At 39.2% G+C, this 23,065-nt stretch overlaps 1 protein-coding gene across 1 annotated transcript in view; it reads left to right on the plus strand.

Annotated features, from left to right (window-relative positions):
• Positions 1-23,065, plus strand: part of raver2 (ribonucleoprotein, PTB-binding 2) — a 129,101-nt gene that overhangs the window by 100,112 nt on the left and 5,924 nt on the right. Inside the window, exons 6-13 of the mRNA XM_038278376.1 lie at positions 4,426-4,546; positions 8,051-8,133; positions 8,227-8,325; positions 9,008-9,119; positions 11,594-11,946; positions 17,920-18,028; positions 20,762-20,943; positions 21,549-21,659. Coding sequence (XP_038134304.1) covers positions 4,426-4,546; positions 8,051-8,133; positions 8,227-8,325; positions 9,008-9,119; positions 11,594-11,946; positions 17,920-18,028; positions 20,762-20,943; positions 21,549-21,659 — 1,170 coding nt within the window. The remainder of the gene's footprint in view (positions 1-4,425; positions 4,547-8,050; positions 8,134-8,226; positions 8,326-9,007; positions 9,120-11,593; positions 11,947-17,919; positions 18,029-20,761; positions 20,944-21,548; positions 21,660-23,065) is intronic.

Genomic DNA, 23,065 nt, shown 5'->3' on the forward strand with positions numbered 1-23,065 from the left:
GCATACATGCATTCAAATATATGAGCACCAGCACACCGATCAAATGCTAGTGAGAGTATGTGTCATTTGAAGAGAGGGAAAGGTACCTAATAATCTTTGTGGGTTTGGTAGAGTAATTAACCCCAAATTAATACCCACACTCTTTATAACTACAAAACTTGGTTTGAATAACTCCTTTGAGGTTTCATGCTGAAGGTTTTCAATTTTGCACAACTACTTTCCTAGATCATTATGCAAAGATCTAAAATATGTTTATCAATTTTTATCAATACAAGCTTTAATTTTAAATTAGTAACTTAAAAACAGAGCCCTATAACCCCCACTCACACCAGCATGCGTAACTAATGTCTCTTTCAGTGGACATGTGTTCCCTAAAGTTCACTTCTTCCTGATTCTTCATTGGATTGACATTTGGACTATTAATAGGGGCAAAAATGTAAAGTAATGTAACAGAATTTCTAACAAATGAAAAGTAAGTATTTTGATTTCTTTTTCAATGAAAACGTATGCGGTGGCTACTGCTGCCCATTAGCCCTTCCTTGTGACATTGGTTGCTTTTTTAAGAGGATCTTGTTTGGGTCCAGAGTTTTCTTAAAATCAAGTCAGATATTTTTTTGTCTTAAAGTTGTCTTTAGTTGTCACTAACATGACAAACATTTGTTCTTGTTATCAGACTTTATCTTAAATTCAGTACTTGTCAATCAGATGTCATAAAAAGGGTTTTGCAGGAATCATGAAAATTACATAAATAAAAAAAATAATACACAGCCAGTCATTGCAATTTATAGACTAGATATAACTCTTTGGTTACAATCAAGGTGTCTTTTTTTTTTTTTTTTATCAATTTCCAAAAATAACATGCCAAATTCTTGTTCCCTTATAGTTTCTATATAGCATGAAAAAGGATTTCGATTTCAATGTTTAAAAGTTGTATATTACAGCTATTGAGGAGAACCATCGGCAATCATTTTCTTATATTTACCATTGATTATACTCACTGAAACTTGAATTTTAGCAGCTTTTTAATACTGAACTTTTTCTGATGTGTTGCTGGCAAAGAGTTTGAAACAGAATCGTTCAGTAACACTGAATCAAATGAGGAAAATTAAATCTGGGAGATGCATGTCTAAAGCAGGACAATGAAGAGGGGGGGAAAAGGGAAAACATCAGTCCGCATTGTGGGGTTAAATCAGTAGCCTCAGGGTCATTCAGCATCATTTCTGTGAATGTGAGCAGCTGGCGAAAGAAACATCAGACCTTTAGAAAGAGATCAAGATGTACTCTAGGCTAGAGTTGTCCTCCGAGGCGTTTCGCTCACTCCTCCAGTTGGATGAGTGTGATTGGGAAACGTTGAGGACCAGATGGCTCCCTCCTCCTTTTATTCTCCCTCCCTTCTTCTGAGATAATTCTCGCCTTGCCTTCTCTACTGCTTTCTTACCTCCTTGGCATGAGTCTGCTGGTATGTAATGTTATTTTGGCTAGTAGGCAAAAAAGACTCGGGCATGCTGACATTTTTCCAGAAGAAAAAAAAAAGAAATGAAAGCTCCATGCCTCCTGCTGTCCTGCTCTTCTCTTGAAAATATGCTGTCAGCTATGGGCAGCCTTGTTCAACACCACTACGCACACAAATGCAAGTTTTCCCTCTTGAAACACACAAATACACACGCGTGCATGCACTCTCCTCTTCTCCTCTGCAGACGAGATGGAGTCAAACCCACTCTGTAGCTGTGGGGCAGACAGGGAGAAAATATCACCATCCTGCTAATGTTGTTTTAAATATCTGTGTCTCTGGGCCAGCCGGCAAGTTCTGTTACCACGCTGTCAGTGGTGCTGAGGCTCTATCACATCCAGCATTACCCCAGTCCATTTGACTCATTTAGTCAGATTTCATTTGAGTTTTTTGAATTTATGAGTGATTGTGTTATTGGGCTGACTCAGATTAAAGTAAAAAGTCTGATAAGACCCATTTAGTTATCAGTTTAACACATGCCGAAGCAAATAAATACAGGAAACAGTGATGCTTAGAGGGATCTATGTTCAGGGTGGGGTTATTTCTCTGGTTCAGTAAAAATTCAGACCCATTCAATAAATTAGAAAACTATTAAAGTTCATTAATTTAATCAGTGGTGGTTCTTGGTGTTCTGCTTACAGCTAATTAAGACATACCATTTAATATTAGAATATCACATCAGATCAAAGAAATATCTAATATAGTAATGGAGACAGTGAAATGGAGCCTAAACATATGAATCTGGAAGAACCTATCAAATCTTACCTGCATCTTCCACCCCTTCTTCCGACCTACATGTCATCTGGATCTTTCTCTGCCAAACTTCTGCTCAGCACACGTCCACAGCGGCCAATAAGCATCCAGTATACTTCTTTTTTAACCACCTCATCCATGGCTCTGTCTGCCTGTTTGTGTTTTAAAAATGCCGGTGCAAAGAGAACCGCAAACCCTGAAGGTTTTTACTTTGAAAATGTAGTGAGGTCAAACAATGTGAGGTCAAACAATGTGAAACATGTTACAAGAAAAAAAGAGAGGGGTCTGGCTGCAGACCTGCACTGTCAGGACCCTGGCTGCAGACCTACACTGTCAGGAACCTGGCTGGAGAGCTGCACTGTCAGGACCCTGGCTGCAGACCTACACTGTCAGGAACCTGGCTGGAGAGCTGCACTGTCAGGACCCTGGCTGCAGACCTACACTGTCAGGAACCTGGCTGGAGAGCTGCACTGTCAGGACCCTGGCTGCAGACCTACACTGTCAGGAACCTGGCTGGAGAGCTGCACTGTCAGGACCCTGGCTGCAGACCTACACTGTCAGGAACCTGGCTGGAGAGCTGCACTGTCAGGACCCTGGCTGCAGACCTACACTGTCAGGAACCTGGCTGGAGAGCTGCACTGTCAGGACCCTGGCTGCAGACCTACACTGTCAGGAACCTGGCTGGAGAGCTGCACTGTCAGGACCCTGGCTGCAGACCTACACTGTCAGGAACCTGGCTGGAGAGCTGCACTGTCAGGACCCTGGCTGCAGACCTACACTGTCAGGAACCTGGCTGGAGAGCTGCACTGTCAGGACCCTGGCTGCAGAGCTGCACTTTCAGGACCCTGGCTGCAGAGCTGCACTGTCAGGACCCTGGCTGCAGACCTACACTGTCAGGAACCTGGCTGGAGAGCTGCACTGTCAGGACCCTGGCTGCAGACCTGCACTGTCAGGACCCTGGCTGCAGAGCTGCACTGTCAGGACCCTGGCTGCAGAGCTGCACTGTCAGGACCCTGGCTGTAGAGCTGCACTTTCAGGACCCTGGCTGCAGACCTGCACTGTGAGGACCCTAACTGCAGACCTGCACTGTGGGGTCTCCTGTGTAGTTAGATCTTAGAAGTTTATTTGAAGACTTTCAAAGTAAAAGGGAAGTTGATTCGAAGCCTTTCTAAAGTAAAAGCAAGTATCGATAAACTCCCCGTGAAGCTAGCTCCCTTTCACAAACAAGTGTTTTTATGCTAGAAACTTATGTTGACGCACAATTTTACTCCCCACCAAACACCTATCTTGAATAATAGATATGTGCTACATAGAAATAAGTCTCTGCATTTGGATCGCTGGATGGAGAAGGGCATTTGGTCATAATGTATAAGACCTTTTTCTAAACCACAATGGAGGTTGGCTGTGCTATGAGGATTTTTGCTTATTGTATAATTTAAAGTGCTCCTATGCTCAGTTTAACAATGTCGTAAACTCTAAGCAAACACGTGCTGGCACTATTTCTGAAGGCTTTGAATACAACTTCCGGAATAAACTTTCAGTCCTGACAGTGCAGGAGTTCCTGTTCTGCAGGTCTGCAGCCAGACTCTCCTGAGAAAATAAGTGTCTTCTTTAAAAGCTTAGTTTCATTCATAGGTTTCCCATGCTGTTCTTTCTATTGTTTTGTATGCATGTAGTTTTTAAGTAGCCAAGCAATTTAGTCCTATCAAATTGATTTTTTTGAAAATATGTTGAAATGCAATTTAAAAGGCATTTCTCTCTCATCTCGCTCCTGTTGCTACATACAAGTTTGATAGAAAATGTTCCGCTCTGTACGAATCCACACCTCAGCTCAAATAATGCTTTTTCACCAATGTGTAAAACTGGCACAAAAAAATGTGTGAAATTGAGCCCCTCTCGACCTTCAGATCTTTTTCTGGCTTGTTTTTGTTAAACCTTTCTAATCTGATGGTTCTGGTTCTCAGCTCTGTCCCTCTTTTTTTTCTCCTTACCTCCTGAGACTGACTCCCCTCTGCTGACATTGCAGATGCATCTTTATGATGTAAACATTTGTAACTGTTACTGCATCTATCACGGTTTCTTACGACAACATCCTGTTCTAACACATTCACTCAAACTTTACTGCTTACATGTTGGAAATTGTTTTCCCTTCTTCTCTTCAGATTCTCAGTAACAGGAAAGGCTTACTACCAGAACCGAACCTGGCTCAGCTGTTGACAAGTATGACCAATCCAGCTGCCCTGCAGATCCTTATGAGGCCCTACCAGGGTGGGAAAAGAGGAGGTATGTCTGAAATTCATTACTGCCAGCATTTCTGCAAATAATCCTGATAATTCTCAGATTATTTAACCCTTTTTGGGTCAGTGATCACACTGACATTATCAGATTGAAACAGTTTAAACCTTTGTGCTAATAAAACTAGGTCCAACCAAAAGTGTCACTCATAAATACAAATTTCTAATCAATTCTAGTGTGCTTATATTTTTTGTTTTGCTCCTTTTCAGCAGCTTTATAAATTAATTTAGGAGGGAATAAGCGGTTGCTGGCTTAAATAATAAACTTTGCAGTAATAAAGTACTGTTTGAAAATAGAATGTAGGCCATCATCAGAAGGCAGTAAAAGAAGAATGGGGTTATTTTAAAAGTAGTAAAGCATGTATTAAGTATGTATGAAGATACATTTTATTTTTGTAATTTTGTTAACATGCTTGCCCTCCGTTAGCAGAACAAAATAAATGGAAACTTTTGTCCTAATGCCATTATTTACCAAGCTACTAAAATGAAGAAAGTCAACATTTAGCTGGATGTTAACCTGATTTTCTCTGGTTTGCCTTTTTAACGTATCAGTCTGTGATATATGTTGGACTGCAGACCTTTTATGTGTTTCTTTTAGGTATGGCAGCTGAAATAATAACACAGCCCTTTATGCCTCTGAAGAGACTTAAAAACATATAAAACAGTCTGAACTGAGAATAGCTCTTAAAATCTGAATAAAACATCAGAGAGTACCCTCTCCTCAGAAAAACTGTCTGAATGCTGAGTGCATATTGTTGTTTGGAGGCAGACTATTTTGTCTTCATTACAGGTACGTATGGCATATATATATACATACAAACATATAGCTGAAATCTATCGACCCAAATATTTGGGCATTAATAGTTGTCATGCACATTGCAGACTTAGTTTGTCGTTTTTAGGGCCTATCAGAGCCATTAACTATTTCAGTAGTCTTCACACTCAGAAGGGATTCGGCTGCTAATCAAAGACCTACACTCTTTGAGTGCGTCGGCCTGTCAGGCACTGTATATAGGCTTCTGTAATCATCTTGTCTTCGTTATTTGATGAATGGCTAATCAGGTATTAAAATGAAATTGTGTGACATTAGTGGAACAAATGAGAACAGGAAGGAGAGAAGATGGGAGAGGTGGTGGAGCTCTCTTAAACAAGAGCACACACAATTAAATTCTAAAATTAGGGCCTTGATTAAATGTTAAACTTGCTGCACCTATTCTGGTGGTACCTACTATTAGCATCGACGCCCACATTTATTCTGAGGGGGTGTTGGAATTTGGGTGTAACTTGCGTGTGCATTAAACCTGAAGTAAAAGAGGAGGTTGGATGGCACTTATCTTTGAGTGAGGGGTGTAAAATCAGATTGAACCTCATAAAATAATTTTTCTGATGTTGAAAAAAATTAATAAAGCAACGGATTGTATCATATTCAGTCAGTAGGATCAGTTTTGGTATTTTTGTGTTTTTATTTCTTATTTTTATAAAAAACAAACTGTGGAAATGACAATGATCTCTCCAGCATTCTTTTATCATTGTTAGACATTTTGTCATTTGTTCTAATTTGAACAAGAGCTTAAGCCGACCAGTTGGTCCATTTTCACAAGTTGCATAATGTGTATATCTTAACAATAAGTCAATATTTTTCATACTGTAATGAATTTATTTATAACACCTTTAAATGGAAATCTTTGCAAAGTCCGTTGGTGCTCCTAAAAGGAAGGGAATAAAACAGTATATTTTAGGGAGAAAGAATGAATGTAAATATACCCTGAAAATCAAATTTGTTGTTGGAAATAACCTTCCCTGCCCCAAGATAAAAAAAACAAAACAAAAAAAACAACCAAGCTATTTGCTAATGCTGTTAGTCACTGTGTATCCTTTTTTTCTGCAGCTTGCAGTAGCTGTATTTTTCGTCTGCCTTCTAAGGAATCCCAGTCCATTCTTGTTTGCCAAGGTTGCAGATTTGACTGTCTTTGTCTGTAGTTTGCTCCACAGTTTTCCATTTGAATTCCAGTCAGGAATTGTGCAAGCCAGTCAGTGAGGTTCACTCTGAGCTTTGCAAGGTACTCTGTCACTAAAAGTAACATATTTCTTGGCTTTTTTTTATCATTTTGTTCAGTGAAAACACAACTCAGATGCAGATTTAAACTTCACTAAGCTTCACGAAGGGCTTTGTCAGAGAAAGAAATGGTTGAGTAAATGACCTCTGAGCTAGTTTTCTTGTCAAAGGGAGAACATAATGCTGGGGATTCAACTTACAAATACAGCAGAATGGGAGAATAGAGACAGAAAGAAGCAGAATAATGAAAAGAGGTCCCTATGTCCTCCAGCAATCTAAGCCTAGAGCAGCATAAATATAGAGATAGCTCAGGATAAAATGATCCACTCTCACTATAGGCTTTGTCAAAAAAGGGTTGTTTTAAGCCTGATTTTTAAATTTCTGCCTCACGGACTAAAACTGGTAGTTGGTTCCTCAAGAGAGGATCCTGATAGCTTAAAGATGCATCCAATTCTACTTTTAGAAATTCTAGGAACCACTAGTAAACATGCAGATTGAGAGTGAGGTGCTCTGTTTTGAACACATGGAACAATCAGATCTCTCACATAAGACTGAGCTTGGCTATTTAAGGCTTAGCATGTGAGAAAGAGGATTTTAAATTATATTTTGGATAAACTTCACTAAGTTGTGTGTGTAGTTCTTGAAGCTTTTCTAAATCCGCCTAAAACTCATGATTGGGGGAGATTCTTTAAAATGTTCTTAAAGCTATTGTTAACCCTTTTGCTTGTACAACATTATTTTACTTGTACTTTTACCTTAACTTTGCATTTCTATCCTGGTATGCAGCACTTTTTTTGAATCTCTTACTTCTTTAGTGAGGTTTTATGTGGTTTTCAGTGACTATTGATTGGAAAACTGTCCAATCAGCCATTTTGGCATGGTTGTGTAGACCAGAACGTTGACATTACAGGTTTGTTCTATCATTTTTAAATGGTCTGTAATATTTACAAATTACAATAAGTTGAATTTGGGATTGACATTGTAATCCAATTTCCTAAATATAGAAAACTCTTAGGGTGTTTACATGAAATCCACATTGAAGCACATTGTTGCACTTTGGTTTAATACAATTTTTTGACTTTGTGTGGAACTTGGTCTTAGCATCTTTTTCACCAGGACTGTTTTTCTGGGTTTATTGCCCCATGCAAAACAAATGAAGCCTGCAGGTAATTGTTGTAACATTTTCATCCTTTTTTAAAACTGAACTAAACCAAAAGTTTGTTATATGGTCCATTATTTTCTCCTATATTGCTCGTCTTGTGTTGGTTATATAGCAGGGAGCTATATGTGATTGCTTGAAATGGGCTTTAAATGACAACCTACTTGAATTACTTTTAACTTTCTACTATTTTAACTATCAGTGGCTTTTAAAAAGAGGAAACTGATTAAGGTTTCTGCGCATCATTTTGAATGTTTTTTTTGTTCTTTTTCTCTTAGGAAAGTACGGGCGTAATGCCGGCCTGCCCTTCCTCAGACCTCCTCTCACTGCGGCTCTGCTTACGCTGGGAAAAGCTCACCAGGTCACATTAAATCTGTCATCTTCGGGAGATTTTTCACAGCATCATTGTTTGCAATTGTTAATTTTGTTTTTTTATTTTGCTGTAAACCTACAGAACGCCATGGTGGGTAACGGACTAGTCCTCCAGAACCTCCTGCACATGCAGCTCGCACAGCAGCAGCTTCTTCACATCAAAGACAAGCGAATCAGCAGTGTAAGACGCCTATGTTTGTGTGTGAGAACATTTGCATGAGTTATTGGGAAAGGTAGGTGTGTTCTCTGACATATGAGCTCTTACATTTCCAGCTTTTGCACTAAACTCATATTAAAACCTAATCACCACAAAATCACTCAACCTAATTGGCTCTTTTTGTTTATAGTAAGACCTGGGGGTGATTAAGTTTCCCCCTGACATTTACATCTTTTCTTTTCAAATGTCTCTTGTGTTTTCTTTAATTGCTTCAAACAAAGCTAGAAGCCACAGTTGTAATGCTTAGATGCTTTCTTCTGAAAGTCACAGACCAGATGTTTTACTTCTGATTTTCCCCCCCGCTCAGACTCCCCATAGCATTGAAAAAAATAATAAGCCAATACATGTTTTAAATGTAACCATCCTTCTTTTTCTACGTGACAGTCCAAATCTATGACTAATGCAAGTAGGAAAGTTCAAATTCATATACATAAAAGAGATAAAAGATAATATAGAATTTTTTTAACTCTACATTAGTTTTCATTCAATCATTTAAAGTCTCCTGAGTTAATATTTTGTAGTAAATTGTCTCATTTAAATGAAATGGGATCAAGTCTGTTTCATCTGTTCTACCTTCTCTTCTTATTCATCTTTTTTTTACTATTGCATGTCTAAAGCTTCTTTTTTTTCTCTCCACCTTTATCAGGTCACCAGTCTGCTTGGAGACCCTTCCAGGCTGCTGATGCAGAAAGCTCTGTCTCTGAGGCCTCCAGGTCTCCTATCACTGGGTAAAGGCATCTTAGGTGACTCTCCTACAGGTAGGCAAAGCTGACTTCTGAGATTTAGTTAAAACACTGAGTTTTTGTAATAACTCATAACCAAAGAGTTAAAAATCAAAAGTATTCCTTACCTGCAGCTTATTTTCTAATACTGTCTTCTTTAAATACTAGCTCACTCTGGTTTTATACCAAGTTTTTCCTAAAAGATGACCTTATCCCGATGCTGTATTATTAGCTATCATTCTGTTTTACACTGTTTTTGCTCAATTGGTCAGTAAATAAAATCTTTCAGGTAATTTTCAATAACAAAGAAGAACAACACGATACTGCACATGTGCTCAGGGGATAAACAATGGAGTAACCTAGTGCAGCTAAGCCTGTTAGCACATCCCAGGGAGGTGAAGAAATAACAAAGTAAAGTCAAAGATCCAATAAAAATTAAATCACCATCATTACTCAATTAGAAGTAAAGATACCAGGATAATAAATAGTTTAGTTATTAGCTCAAGCTTTTGACTCAATAGAAGCAAACAATTACAAGTTTAAGAACTACTTAATGTATTACAGTAAGATGTGAAAGGAAAAAAAACCCCACAAAGTACATAAGCGTATATATAAATGTATATAAAAATGTTAATGTTGAATAATTTAAAATGAACGGCCAATGAACTTACCATTGAATTGAATTGAGATTAAAAGTACATTCAAGCTTAGCTGCACTAACTTTAAACCAAAGGTTACAAAACAGGACAGGAACAAGTGAATCCAAGGCAGGCTTTGTAAAACTCAGTTGTTTAAGGTTGATCAAGTAAAATGCACAGTACTGAAAAAAAAATTCTCAAAATAACTGATCTAAAAGTAGATAAATATCCTGGTAATTCATGATACTCTGTTTGGCCATCGATGTGCAAAAGTTGTCTGCTCTTCTTGGCAAACGATCCCCTCAGTGGTACTTGGCTGGGAAATTCTCCTTTATTTCTTTAGGAACTTTTCCGTCTTTTTCTCTGCTACATCCGTGCTAAAATGGACTAAAATGTGATCAGTCTAAAGTCCTGGTCAGATGAACAGTTTATAAACCAATAGGGTGTACAAATGATAAATGCGTACTCTTCTCATCCAATCACAATCAACATTTTTTATCCAAATAGCACAGGTTATATGTGTTTTTTTCCCACCCAAAAATGAACATTTTAAAAGGTTCATTTTTGGGTACTTAAAAAAAAGAGTGGAAAGTACAGATAATTGTATGAAAACTTAAGTAAGGAGTAAAAATTAAAGTGGACCTAAAAATAATTACTCCAGTAAAGTATAAATAACATAGGTAAGGTAACTAAGTATTTATACTTATCTCCTTGACACCTCTGGTGCTGGAAGTACATTATAAAGATTGGTCTTCTCTGAAGTACAAGCTAAAGCTGCAGAGCTGTTCAGTTGGGGCTGCTAGATTTATAGATGTGTGAGTAAATGTTCTTATTAATACTCATACAAGTGATAGCATTGTTTAGCATAGCATTATGTTTCAGACTGTTTGAGTTCCCTCAAAGAAAATTATTTTAAAACCATGTTTTCCCTTATTTGCATTTATGCTCAGACAAGGGAAAATCTGTTGACCTCTGGTGCCTAAAGGTTGGGGTATCTGAGCCCTTGAAGGTCAGCTCCAATATTTGAACTGGCTGTCAGAAAGTGTAAATGCTTGGGATGACAGGGCCGAATATCTCACAGCTGTACATTACTGAAGCAAACATCCCCAGGATGCAGCAGTGCATTTCCAACTCAAATCCCCAGCAGAGACAAGCTGTTGTTGTTTTAAATGGAAATGATATCTCACATATAATGGGCAGAGACATAGCAGACAGTTTTGTGTACTAATGTATTAGTGGGTCCGTCCTTCAGTGTCTGGGTGTGTGTGTTTGTTTTACTTCTGTTCTGTTTGTAAAGTAAAGCTTTGATTGTTGTTAGCTGGGAATCTTAGCCTAAAGACTCGTTGGAGTCAATCCTATCATTGTGTTGCAGAGGTTATTTGTCACAGTGATATTAGATCCGTAATATTTATAACTCTTGTGTGTGGGTGTTCATCTTTAGTGTTGTGTGTGTGTCTGCTCTTGTTATATGTTTGTACATCTTTTTGTTATTAAACCCTGGAGTAAGCGAGGGAGATATTGGGAGTGTGCAGCTAAGTGCTGAGCTGTAGATGAGCATGATAAGTGATGAAGAATGAGCAGGAAGCCCATTTGAAATTATAACACTCAGCTCTAGAGACAGCTTGGCTGGGATCTCAGGTTTCACCAAGATCATTTTTCTGTTTTTTTTTTCCCCTCCAGTGGAGACGAATGCCATTGGTCATCATGAAAAGCTGTATCTTATATAGTCTGTTATCCTTCCGACACCTTACTTCGCTTCATTTCCTCTACTATATTTCTTTGTGCTATCTTCCTTCTTTATCTTTGCTTTCCCTCCCATTCATTTCCTTACCTTTTTTTTAATGTTCTCATATGTTTTCCTTTCCATCCTAGAGCTGCTCCAGGAGCCTGTGCCATCAACTACCCACAACTCTGCAGTAGTGGCTTCAGCAGCCGGGGTGATGCCGTTTCTTCAGGGTCGAGGAGCAGGAACAGGAGGAGGAGACCATAACATCTCCCTGTCTGTGTCAACAGCCCCTTCTGCTTCCTCCTCTTCCTGTTCCACCTCCTGCGACAGACAGCCGGCTCCTCCTGGGACGTTGGGGAGCTCCCAGCCACAGGGACAGAGCTACTCTTTGGGTATAAGTAACTCAGGCCTTGGCCCGCCTCCACCTAAACCCCCTGGAGGAGTGTATGCATCATCCGGCCAGCACAACAGCTCAGATGGTAACAGTCTGACTAACATGGTGAGCACACTGAGGTGTAAAGATGCCACCCTGTTAACTGTAGCTTCTTCCTTCTGCAGAGCGATGATCACAATCTTCTGGCCTGAATATCATTAGTTTACCAGTAGCTTACATGGTGTCCCTCCTTTATTTATACTAAACCAGATATTACAGCTCTTGACAAATACTATAATACAGAGGTTAGCATTTCTTTAGCTAAATGGCCACATGTGTTTCATGACATGGGACAGATGGACCCAGTATTCAGGCAGAGTCGGACAGAGGGATGTTTCAAAACATTTAATGCAAAATAATAAGACAGAACAGAAACACGGGGTGCTGTGGATCAGCGGACCTGCAGCGACTGCAGGGAGAAGGCAGCAAATTGCTCATCAATGGCACTCCGGATGTGGGGGAAACACAGGCAGGAGACCGATCCAGGTTCAGTTCAGAACGGGACCGTTCTGAGAACTATGAATCTGTAGCCAGAGCAGGGTTTCCTATCCACACAGGAACAGACAGATACAGGGTTCTAGGAATCCACAGAGCGTTAAGGCAGGTTCCGAGTTACAATGAGTCCAGCTGCGAGTTCAGACAGACAAGCTCAGATGGAGATAGGCAGGCCCAGTGGTTGAGAGGGACAGAAACAACACATGGTACCAGGAGAACGGCAGAACTTTAAACTGTTCTCCACCTCGGAGCCAGGATTACGGGAATTAAGACGGGCTCCGATAGCTGAGCTGAACCGTGTATAAAGCAGTGGGAGCAGGTGAATAAGAGTGCTGATAATTAGAGCACAGGGAGGGAAGGGCAGGGGAATGAAGTGAGTAATCAGATCAGCTACCTGGGCTGCTATCATGACAATGTGGTGCTGAGTCGGAATCTTTGAGTCAAAAATAAGGTTTTTACTTTAACCCAAAACCGGAATTTATAAAAAAAAAAAGGCCATTAAGATCATATGAGTTTAAAGAAACAGCATTTAACTGACTGCACAAACAAAACACAAATGAAACACAACAGTGTCTATATTCAGGCTGATCAGAGCATCATCTCTCAACTGTGGAGACCAAACCCAACAACCAAAATTTACATAAAATCAACCCAGTTCAGTTAAGCCTGTTATGCTAAGCTACAGCAAAGAAGGAAACCAAAAGACATTAAAGGAATAGTACACCCAAAACATGATTAGCCTTCATTTTCTACTCACCCCAATGCTGAACAACACTCTGGAGTACTTTTTTGATATCTCAAATGCATCTGGAGATCTGGGAGGCTTCTTGCTGTCTGCTGACATTCAAATAATGGAGGTCTATGGTGCCCGAGACAGAAAGGTCCATAAAAGTCCACAAAAAACGTGTCAATATTCCTCCATACTGCTCGTCCAATGTATTCCAAGTGTCCTGAGTGGGTAGCATCCAGAATTTACTCGAAACGAAGTCATTTAGAATGTTTTTAGAGCATAAACAGTAGTGTATAGGATTTCCTGAAAGCGCGCACCTGCGCGATCACGACGCTACGGAAGCCGGCAGACCAAACCAGATGAAAGTGCGCATTCAGCGTCTGCTCTGCCGATAATGCAAGCGTAGAAGAAGAAATGTGCCGTTTACCTGTGCAAAGAAAGAAACAACGAAAGAAAAATGTCTGCGGACTTCAGTGTTGAGGAAGAGCATGAGTTCTTTGCCGAGCTGAATGCGCTGGTTTGGTCTGCCGGCTTCCGTAGCGTCGTGAACGCGCATGTGCGAGCTTTCAGGAAATCCTATACACTACTCTTTATGCTCTAAAAACATTCTAAATGACTTCGTTTCGAGTGAATTCTGGATGCTACCCACTCAGGAAACTTGGAATACATTGGACGAGCAGTATGGAGGAATATTGAAACGTTTTTTGTGGACTTTTATGGACCTTTCTGCCTCGGGCGCTGGGCACCTCCATTATTTGAATGTCAGCAGACAGCAAGAAGCCTCCCTGATCTCCAGATGCATTTGAGATATCTAAAAAGTACTCCAGAGTGTTGTTCAGCATGGGGGGTGAGTAGAAAATGAAGGCTAATCATGTTTTGGGTGTACTATTCCTTTAAATCTTCAAACAAATAATGAGCCCAAATACAAAAGGCTATTTTAAAATAAAGAAACTTGAAGATTCCCCTACCCAGGCGGGACAGGGTCCATTTTGGTTGCCATCTTTGTCAGGCAATAAAGAAAGATAAGACCATAAAATGAACCGTCTATCCATTAGAATGAAGGTAGGGGGCTGGTGCCTGTCTCTAGCAGTGGATGGGGGAAAGGACAACTAGACCCTGAACAGATTTAGAGACAACAATCAACCTGATGGTTTTGACTGTGGAAGGAAGCCAGTCCCATACATGGGGTGAACATGAAAAAACTTCATGTAGAAAGACACAAGACTTGCTGCAAGCCAACAGGGCTGCAAGCTGCACCACCATTGAACGATTTCATAATCATCACAAACCAAAAATGACACCTAAACAGATAAAGTTTCATAAATGAACTAATTACAGGACCTTAGAAATAGAATAAATGTATTTAAACAAATAAAAAGACCTAAATGCAAATCAAGGTGTTATTTGGGTTGAACCTATAAATCAATGACGAGTATCACAGGCCGAACAAGGCTGAACAAAGTTTTATTTGTACAATTTCTGTATATACATAGTAAAAAAAACATGTTTTATTATCTTCTGTGAACATTAGACATTGCTACTAGACAGTCAGCGAAGTACTGACAGCTTAAAATTTATATGTAAAACATAAAACATAAAATGCATCAAAATTAGCTGCACTGATATATTTTCATTAGCATTTTGTTTTACGTAAATTCAGCTCAATTGCCAATTATTCAGTGTTTTTTTTCTAGTTTCCTTGGTTTTTTGTTTTGTTTTTATTTTAATGTACCCCCAGCTTTCATATGCAGTATGAGCATTAAATGAATGAAGCGAGTTGGTTGAAGCAGTGCTTTGTTGGACTACTTTCAATAGTCCCACTATTTTTTTTAATGAAGTCACTTTTAATTTTGATTATTTAAACCACAGATGTTGAAAAATGTTTCTCACCATTTAAAGGAATAGTACACCCAAAACATGATTAGCCTTCATTTTCTACTCACCCCCATGCTGAACAAAACTCTGGAGTACTTTTGTGATATCTCAAATGCATCTGGAGATCTGGGAGGCTTCTTGCTGTCTGCTGACATTCAAATAATGGAGGTCTATGGCGCCCGACACAGAAAGGTCCATAAAAGTCCACAAAAACGTGTCAATATTCCTCCATACTGCTCGTCCAATGTATTCCAAGTGTCCTGAGTGGGTAGCGTCCATAATTTACTCGAAACGAAGTCATTTAGAACGTTTTAGAGCCTAAACAGTAGTGTATAAGATTTCCTAATAGCGCCCCCATGCGCGCTCACGATTCTACGGAAGCCGGCAGACCAAACCGGAAGAAAGTGCGCATTCAGCGTCTGCTCTGCCGATAATGCAAGCGTAGAAGAAGAAATGTGCTGTTTACCTGTGCAAAGAAAGAAACAACGAAAGAAAAATGTCTGAGGACTTCAGTGTTGAGGAAGAGCATGAGTTCTTTGCCGAGCTGAATGCGCTGGTTTGGTCTGCCGGCTTCCGTAGAATCGTGAGCGCGCATGGGGGCGCTATTAGGAAATCCTATACACTACTGTTTATGCTCTAAAACGTTCTAAATGACTTCGTTTCGAGTAAATTCTGGATGCTACCCACTCAGGACACTTGGATTACATTGGACAAGCAGTATGGAGGAATATTGACACGTTTTTGTGGACTTTTATGGACCTTTCTGTCTCGGTCACCATAGACCTCCATTATTTGAATGTCAGCAGACAGCAAGAAGCCTCCCAGATCTCCAGATGCATTTGAGATATCAAAAAAGTACTCCAGAGTTTTGTTCAGCATGGGGGTGAGTAGAAAATTAAGGCTAATCATGTTTTGGGTGTACTATTCCTTTAACCTTGTTATCTCTTCTGTTAACAAACGATTAATAAAGCTCAGTAAAGAAGTTGATCGATAGCGCAAGGCTAAAGTAAAAATAGATGTAGTTTTTCATGGATACATATTTTCTGATAATTAACACGTTCTGTTTTCAGTCTTTCAAGCTGTTGCTCTTTCTCCAGCATCTCTTTCTGCGTTGAGATGCTCTGCTTTTCTGGCTTTTTAACTCATTATAAACCACAGTAGTTGTAAAATACTCCACTGAAATCTCTAACAAGGCCGTGCACACCTGTAATCACAGTAGTGAGGGCTTCTGGGAAGGAATTCCCTCTTTGGGATTGTCTTTAGATTCAAGAGAGTTTAATTAACAGAGCGACCTACTCCGGTTCTCCTCCCTCTGAAGCAGCAGCAGACCCTCTTCCCTTGGATGTTTTTAAGGATTGCTGATTAATGTGTGAGGAATAATATCCTACCTATCTAAGTTTTGAACATTCCGGTATATTACACTTGCGAATATCAGTGTGTTTGATGTGACAAATGCAAAGTGGAAGGAAATTATCCATACTTGCATTGTGTGTCTATTTATTCCTCCTGAACTAATGCTTTCTAGGACTTTTTCAAGGCGATCGCAGCTGCGGGTCTTCTAGGGTATGTGCCAACAGCTATACATATCTAGATGGTAAAAAGCCTGCCTTTGCCTCTTTAGAAGAGGATTTGAGTTCTGTCAGATTGGATGGAGAGGGTCTGTTTTCAAATTATCCCACAGATTTACAGCAAGGCTATGACTAGTGCATTCTAACAGTCATGTTACCCTTAAAACTAAACTTCTCCATTGACACGCTGTATGCTTAGGGTTGTTGTCTTGGTGAGAACTGAACGTCTGCTCCCGTCTCAAGTTCTTCACATTTTAAAGGGCCTATAGCAAAATCAGCATTTTTGGCTTTTCAGACTTTATGTATGTTGTAATAATGTTTCCCATTCATCCAAATCATGCAAAAAGTGGTCTTTTGTTCAGTACATGCCAGTCTAAGTAATGCTCCTCATTTCTACTCTCTGATCAGCAGCAAATTTTGAACTTACCTATGCCAATTACTGCACATCTTTTATATGAAAGTTGGGGGGAATGTCTTCCATACACTGAAAAAAAAAAAAACTGTCCTACATAGGAACATGTTAACCAACCTTCTTCCAGGAAGGTGAGACGGAGTGTCTCTTTTAGCAGCTAATCTGCATAGTGACAGCAACTGTTTTTATAGCTAGTGTCTAAGTTATAAAAATTTGTTTTTTGGTTGCAGGGTCTCAGACTTTGTTCAGGGCCTAAGTATATTGAAGAAGTACATGGATTCTTTCTGAAACCAAACATAAAAAGACCCCAAAATATATACTTCATGAAATGGCCGGCAGGAGAAAACAGCTGATATTTTATAACTAATAATTGCGCCGTAGTGCGAAAGGCAATATTTCATCATATACATATATGCCTATAGTTGACTTTAAAAAGCACAATTTAGGACATTTGAAACGTTTTCCTATAGGATGTATCCCTACAGAATGTATTGTTTTGGATACAAACATGAATCCTGAATTGTTCTTATTTGACTAATGCTTCTCTTTAAAGGGTTTTCCTTCACCGCTTGCTGTCTTCTTAACGCCCTTCAGATGATATTTTAACACTTGGGATAAAGTAGAGCAGGATTTAGGAGAATAAACTAAATACAAGACAAGGCAATGCTGCTTTGCACTAGATTTGATTCAGCAGTTGGAGGATTTTAGTTAAGGGTAGCAGAGGAATTGGGGGTTGAGTATGTAGCTATGCACGCCACATTCAGATTTTTATTATTTTATAATCTTTTTTTTTAAATAATCCCCCTTCTTCCTTCTTTTTTTCCAATTAAATACTACTTTGTGTTGTTCTGTTGTATAAAACACAAATGAAACAATTTGAAGTTTGTAATGTGATAAAACATGAAGTGCGTATATGTTTTTCAGGGCGCTGTATGATTAAAATGTCTCTCTCTCATCAGGTAAACAGTGGACAGAATTCTCTATTAGGCGATCCTCCTAAAGAAGTCAGACTTCCCTCTAATCCATACCTGAACTTGGCCAGTGTGATGCCGGGAGTCGTTCTGCAAAGTGAGCACAAAAATACGCACACAAAATAAAAAATCACGCTTGGACATCAGTGAGTCTTTTCATGCTCTAGTCCATTATATAAAGGATTGAAACTGAAAGACTGTATGGTAATGGGAGATGGGGTCCCCTTTTTAAGAAAAATGCATGTCAGTTAAACATTTTAAAACTCTGCCTCCAATTTTTCAGATTGAATGTTTGCAGTGTGGTATAAATCTCATAGGTTGCAAACGCATAGGAAAGGTAGAAGAAATCAGCACAGAGTCAGTTTGAAGCTCTCTAGCGGAATCATTCCTCTCTGTGTCATTTATGCACATTCAGTACAGTGTAAACATTGACAGCTCAACATGCCTTTTCAATATAGCCCAGCTCTGGTCGTAGGCTCCAGAAAAAATGAAACAACAGTCTGAGCCAGAACCAGTTGGGTATGCCCCACTTTTTTCCTTCAGTCAGCCGCAACATCCAATCCTCAGACAGGAGGAGGTCATAAAATGATCGGCCGAGTAACTGTGCTGCCTCGGCTCATGCTGGAGTTACCTTGACAGGTACCACCCACCTGGGTATTGTTAGTGAGAAACAAACTTGTGGACAGCAGCTGTCTCTTTGACCAGGAGAATGTGCCACAACATTGGGAAGAAAAAGGCTGAAAATATTTTAGCTATGTAGAAGCCTGAGATGGAAGGTTTCCACTGGACATGATATAGATCTTGTTGAATGACAAGATAAATGCAGCCTAATGTTTGTCACTAAAGCAGCAGATCAGTGAAAACAAACAAATAGATCAGTCAAGGACAGAGTTAAGGAGTTTCTAAAACAACACTTAAGCTTTTAACATATTTTTCAAGACATGAAAGACAAATTAAATTAAAAGTCTTGAAGCTTACATAATTCAAAAACAAGAATTTAGGCTTGTAAGCTTGTTTGGCCATAGAGTATTTATCCTCCAGAAGAGGCTGAAGTCCACTCCTCTAAAAGCAATACCTGAGCTAGACTGAGAATAAGTGGGGGAGGGGCTTACAGTGAACAAGCAGAAAAGGACAGGCAGTGAACTGAATGCAGTGCTACAGGAGTAGAACTGCCCCACAAAGATCCTCTACAGAGGAAACACTGCAAGGGTGCAGGAGATCAGCTGTTTAAGCCACATGAGGCATCTCTGCATCAGTGGTCAGGCAACCTGCAAAAAAAAGTTCATCCCAGATATAACAGCAAGACCCTTCCAATAGAGAGACAAAGGGGTCTTCTCTTGGACTATGTACCTGCTTTAAGCTAATATTAATGATTTTCAGCATTGACCAATCATAAATGTGACTAGTTGGTGCCAATGAGCATAGAGGATTCACAAGCGAGTGGACATTTCTGTTGCTGCAGAAATCACCTACTTTCTTCCCAGCTGTTAATTTGCTTTTTTATATCTGCGTCTCTCAGTTATTCCCCACCAGAGCGTCTCCTCTTTGCTTGTATGCGAATCACCCTACACCTACTGCTTTCCTCTTCTCAGCCTGCCTTGATTAGATTGACTTTTGTCTTCTGACTTTTGGTCACGTTCTGGACTTTTTCTGCCTGTCACCAGTCTGCTTAAAGCCTTATTTCACTCTGTTTAATCGTCGTCTGCCTTCTCAGATCTGCTGTCAGCCAGTTCAGCCTGTCCCCAGCAGGTTCTGCTCAATTACCTTTCTACCAGCCAAGATCGTTTATTACAAACAAACCTTTTAAAGGCCCCCTGTGTCTGGCTGATCCCCAGGATTTCAGAGGTCGACTTGTTGCATTATGGTCTCCAAAGGACTTGACACTGGGGCAAAGATTTACTTTCCAGCTGGACGACTAAAATCATAAATTAATTTGGGTATTTTAAATACTATAATAAAATAAACAAAGCAAACTAATAATGTAATTGAAAATGACAAGTTGAGGCAAGAGAAACACTTTTCCAAACCAATTTTCTTTTTAGCATACAATTTATGAAACAGGAAATATTTACTCCTTACTGTATATTAGTGTGACCTCCAAATGTCTTGATAGGGTTCCAATAAGCTTTTGTTGGAAAAAAGAAATACTCAATTTGACATTAACTTTTTTTTTTAACAAGCTATTCATTAAAGTTACTCTTGATGAACGGAGCTGCAATGGAAAAAAAAATAATCTAGAAAAAATTCACAAATAAAATGTATTTATCCTTAATTTGAGTAGTTTAAATGAGATTTTAAAAAGTATTTTTACTCTTAAAAATAAGATAATTAGATAACAAGTATTTGAGATAAGACAATGCACTTGTGTTTTCTTATTTTAAATATAAATTGCCTTGTTCCATTGACAAAATGTTTCTTTAACCTCCTCAACTCAAGACCAAATGCACTTATTTTAAGACCAAATGACTTTTTTTCTGTGATGTCAAACACTTTATTTAAGTAAAAGAAGAAATATTATGTTAAGATCTTACTCAAATACAAGTAAAACATGTCATGCAGTAAATACATTTTTAAAAATTACTCAAGTAAATGTAACTGATGCTAATGATTTGAGTCAGGAAAAGAAAACACAAACCTCAGCACATTTAGCCAGAGTTTTATGTAAAGTTTAGGAAACTATCCATTCCTTTGTCTCCTCATTACCTTTATGCTTTGTGTTGATCTCAAATTCACAGCAGACATTTGTGGTTGTGACGTCACAAAATGTGAAAAGTCATCTCCTGTGAAGCTCTGTCCATTGAATTTAGATTGCCCTGTTTGTGTTTTTCAGACTCCGTGGCTAATAAGCCTCAGGGAGGACAGCCAGGCGCCGGGGTGTATGGGAACCCGGTCGCTCCCATGGTCTCCCAGGGTTCGACCTCATTCTCCCACAGCGTCGCAGCTACCACACCCGCCCCGTACAGCTCTGACGCCTCCTCTGACTTCACCCAGTACAACCAAGCGTACACACAGGTACAGCAAAGCAAATATGCTGATATATTGATATCAGCTGATCTGCTTGGTTAGAACTGATTGGATAAATGGGGAGCTTTAAGTAGAGGAGGCTGGGAGAAATCAGACTGTTTGCATGGTAGGACAGTGAGGATGAGAGCGGATTTGGCAGTAAGCGCTGTGCGTCTCCATCTGTCCCCTGCTCCTCTCTTTTCTCAACCCTTCTCTCAAAACACGTCTTGGAACCCTCCTACGGGCTGTTTGTCTGTTCCCCCTGTCCGTTCCTTTTTTCTTCCCTCTCCTGTCACTCCATTTCTTTTTCCCCGCTTGTCGTTGTTCCTCCTACAGCAGCAAATGACATATCTGATATTTAGCAGCGAGAAGAAAGCCCCTTTTTAAATGTTAATTACAATCTACTCATCCAAGCAAATGAGTCATGATTAGGTAACCAATAAAACGGTCTGCTTAATTTGTCGACGTGACAAAGGAGGCAAACGGGAGAGAGAGCTGTCTCTAGCAACAATGGTTAATGGCTGACAAATAAGGGCGCATTCAAAGCAGCATGAGAATCACACAGCAATACCTCCAACTGTTCAGCTGATGCTTGCTGCTCTGTGTTGCTTTAGGAGGCCATGCACCAGTGGTACCAGCACTACCAGGCAGCACAGGCCCACACCTACGGTACCGCTGCCCCACAGGACGGCGCAGCTGCAGACTACAGCAAGGAGCATGCACAGGTAAACCTTAGAGCAAGCTGCATCTGACTTGACTTGAGGACGGATGAAAACCCTGTTAGAAACCCAGTAACCTTGGAGACATTTGAAAAGAAGTGGTTGACACTTCAGTTGTGCTTTATCAGATCACTCTTCTTCTTTTAGTTTTATGGCAGTTTTCAATCTATTTGTAGTGCATTATTACCACCACCAACTGATAAGGAGTAAAACAAGGAAACAGGAAGCAAGACTCATCCCCATAAAATAAAAGATAAAATGATTAATTTACTGAACCATTTAAATTAACCCAACATAATAAATGACTCATATTAAATCAAATTTGTCCCCGTCATTTCTAATTTGTCTTTATGCTAATGTCACTCTGCCAGTTTCTAATGCTTCTACTCATTTTCCCATTATACTTACCCTGTTAAACACTTTATAAGGCAAGTTACCATTTCTGATCACTTGCCTTACAAGCACAAGATCTATATCCAGCCATTCAGCAAAGACACTGCTACATGGCTGTACATCTTATTTTGGCATTTGACCATTTAGATGAGCCCTTAAATGATGTATTACCTACTGTAAATTAAGTTGAAAAGCAAAAGTTAACAATTCTAGAAAAAAAAAGATTAAAAAAGCTAATTGAAAAGTTAAAAAGTATAGTGAAAAAGTTAATAAGCCAAGTTAACAATTATATTTAAACTAAAAAAATGTAAGTGTCAGTATCAGCATTAATGTTGGACCAAAAAAATGTGTCTTTTACACTCATTTCATGAATTTCTTATAAAAGAACATTTTTTTATTTTTCTTAATATATTCGGGGAAGTTGGCGTTTCTTGTTATTACACTGATATTATTTTTTGCCATCAAAATATCCATATTTTTTAATGTTACAATGGTACTAAGGTCTTGTCCTGGATTCCAATAACACTATTGGCTTGAAATTTGGATTTTCACAGTATTTCACTGAGTGCCTATAAACACTCATCAACTCAAGAGATACTTTCTTTTTTCTATACGGACTACTGTATGAGCTGATCGATAGCAGCTTTTAGCGTGTTTTTTTGGAAATGTTTTTGTATCTGATCAAAGGTTTAAAGAGTTTTGAATTATCATTAGTTTTTGTTTTTATTCATTCTATTTTACATTTGAGTTATTTTTACTATTTATCATTATTAGCTCCAGTTATAGTTTTTGTATTTTCTGTAATGCGACTTACATACCTCAGAAAAAAATAGAATCCAAGACCAGATCAGGACAGACCGCTGCAGCAGCACACATGACTGCTGATGTAATGCAAAAAACTGCAGCCGGAAACTAGACCTCGAAATGATAACTAAGCACATTCATGGATATGTTAGTTTTAATTAGCTTTATAAACTGATTAGAGTTTTAGTTTAATTATTGATTTTTGATTCTGTTAT

This window comes from Cyprinodon tularosa, unplaced genomic scaffold (assembly GCF_016077235.1).
Source record: "Cyprinodon tularosa strain WSP-4 unplaced genomic scaffold, ASM1607723v1 ctg140, whole genome shotgun sequence".
NCBI lineage: Eukaryota > Metazoa > Chordata > Actinopteri > Cyprinodontiformes > Cyprinodontidae > Cyprinodon > Cyprinodon tularosa.